This window comes from Crocuta crocuta, unplaced genomic scaffold (assembly GCF_008692635.1).
Source record: "Crocuta crocuta isolate KB4526 unplaced genomic scaffold, BGI_CrCroc_1.0 scaffold636, whole genome shotgun sequence".
Classification (NCBI taxonomy): Eukaryota; Metazoa; Chordata; class Mammalia; order Carnivora; family Hyaenidae; genus Crocuta; species Crocuta crocuta.
In genome coordinates, this window is record NW_027530380.1 from 777,953 (window position 1) to 778,186 (window position 234).

General features: G+C 69.2%; 2 protein-coding genes across 2 annotated transcripts in view; both read left to right on the top strand.

The window, feature by feature from the left end:
• LTO1 (LTO1 maturation factor of ABCE1) overlaps positions 1-234 on the top strand; it is a 179,746-nt gene that overhangs the window by 154,535 nt on the left and 24,977 nt on the right. The window lies entirely within an intron of this gene.
• Positions 5-234, top strand: part of FGF19 (fibroblast growth factor 19) — a gene marked incomplete at its 5' end in the record, with an annotated part of 3,799 nt that continues 3,569 nt past the window's right edge. Inside the window, one exon of the mRNA XM_077766559.1 lies at positions 5-35. Within this exon, the coding sequence (XP_077622685.1) occupies positions 5-35 (31 nt within the window). The remainder of the gene's footprint in view (positions 36-234) is intronic.

The window sequence follows — 234 nt, forward strand, 5'->3', positions numbered from 1 at the left end:
CGGGGTTGACTGCGCGCGGAGCCAGAGCGCGCACAGTGAGTGCCCCCCGCCCCCGTGCCCCTTCGACCCTTTACGCCCTCGGGGTAACCCTACATCTTGGCACCTCTGGGTTTTGCTCCTTGCCCGGGGTCGGTCCCTGACGGCGTGGGGAGTGGAGGGGTGAGGGCGCCGGCACGTGGACCCACCGCACCCACGCGTTATCTTTCACTCGCCACCTTCGGTTCCCGCACACCG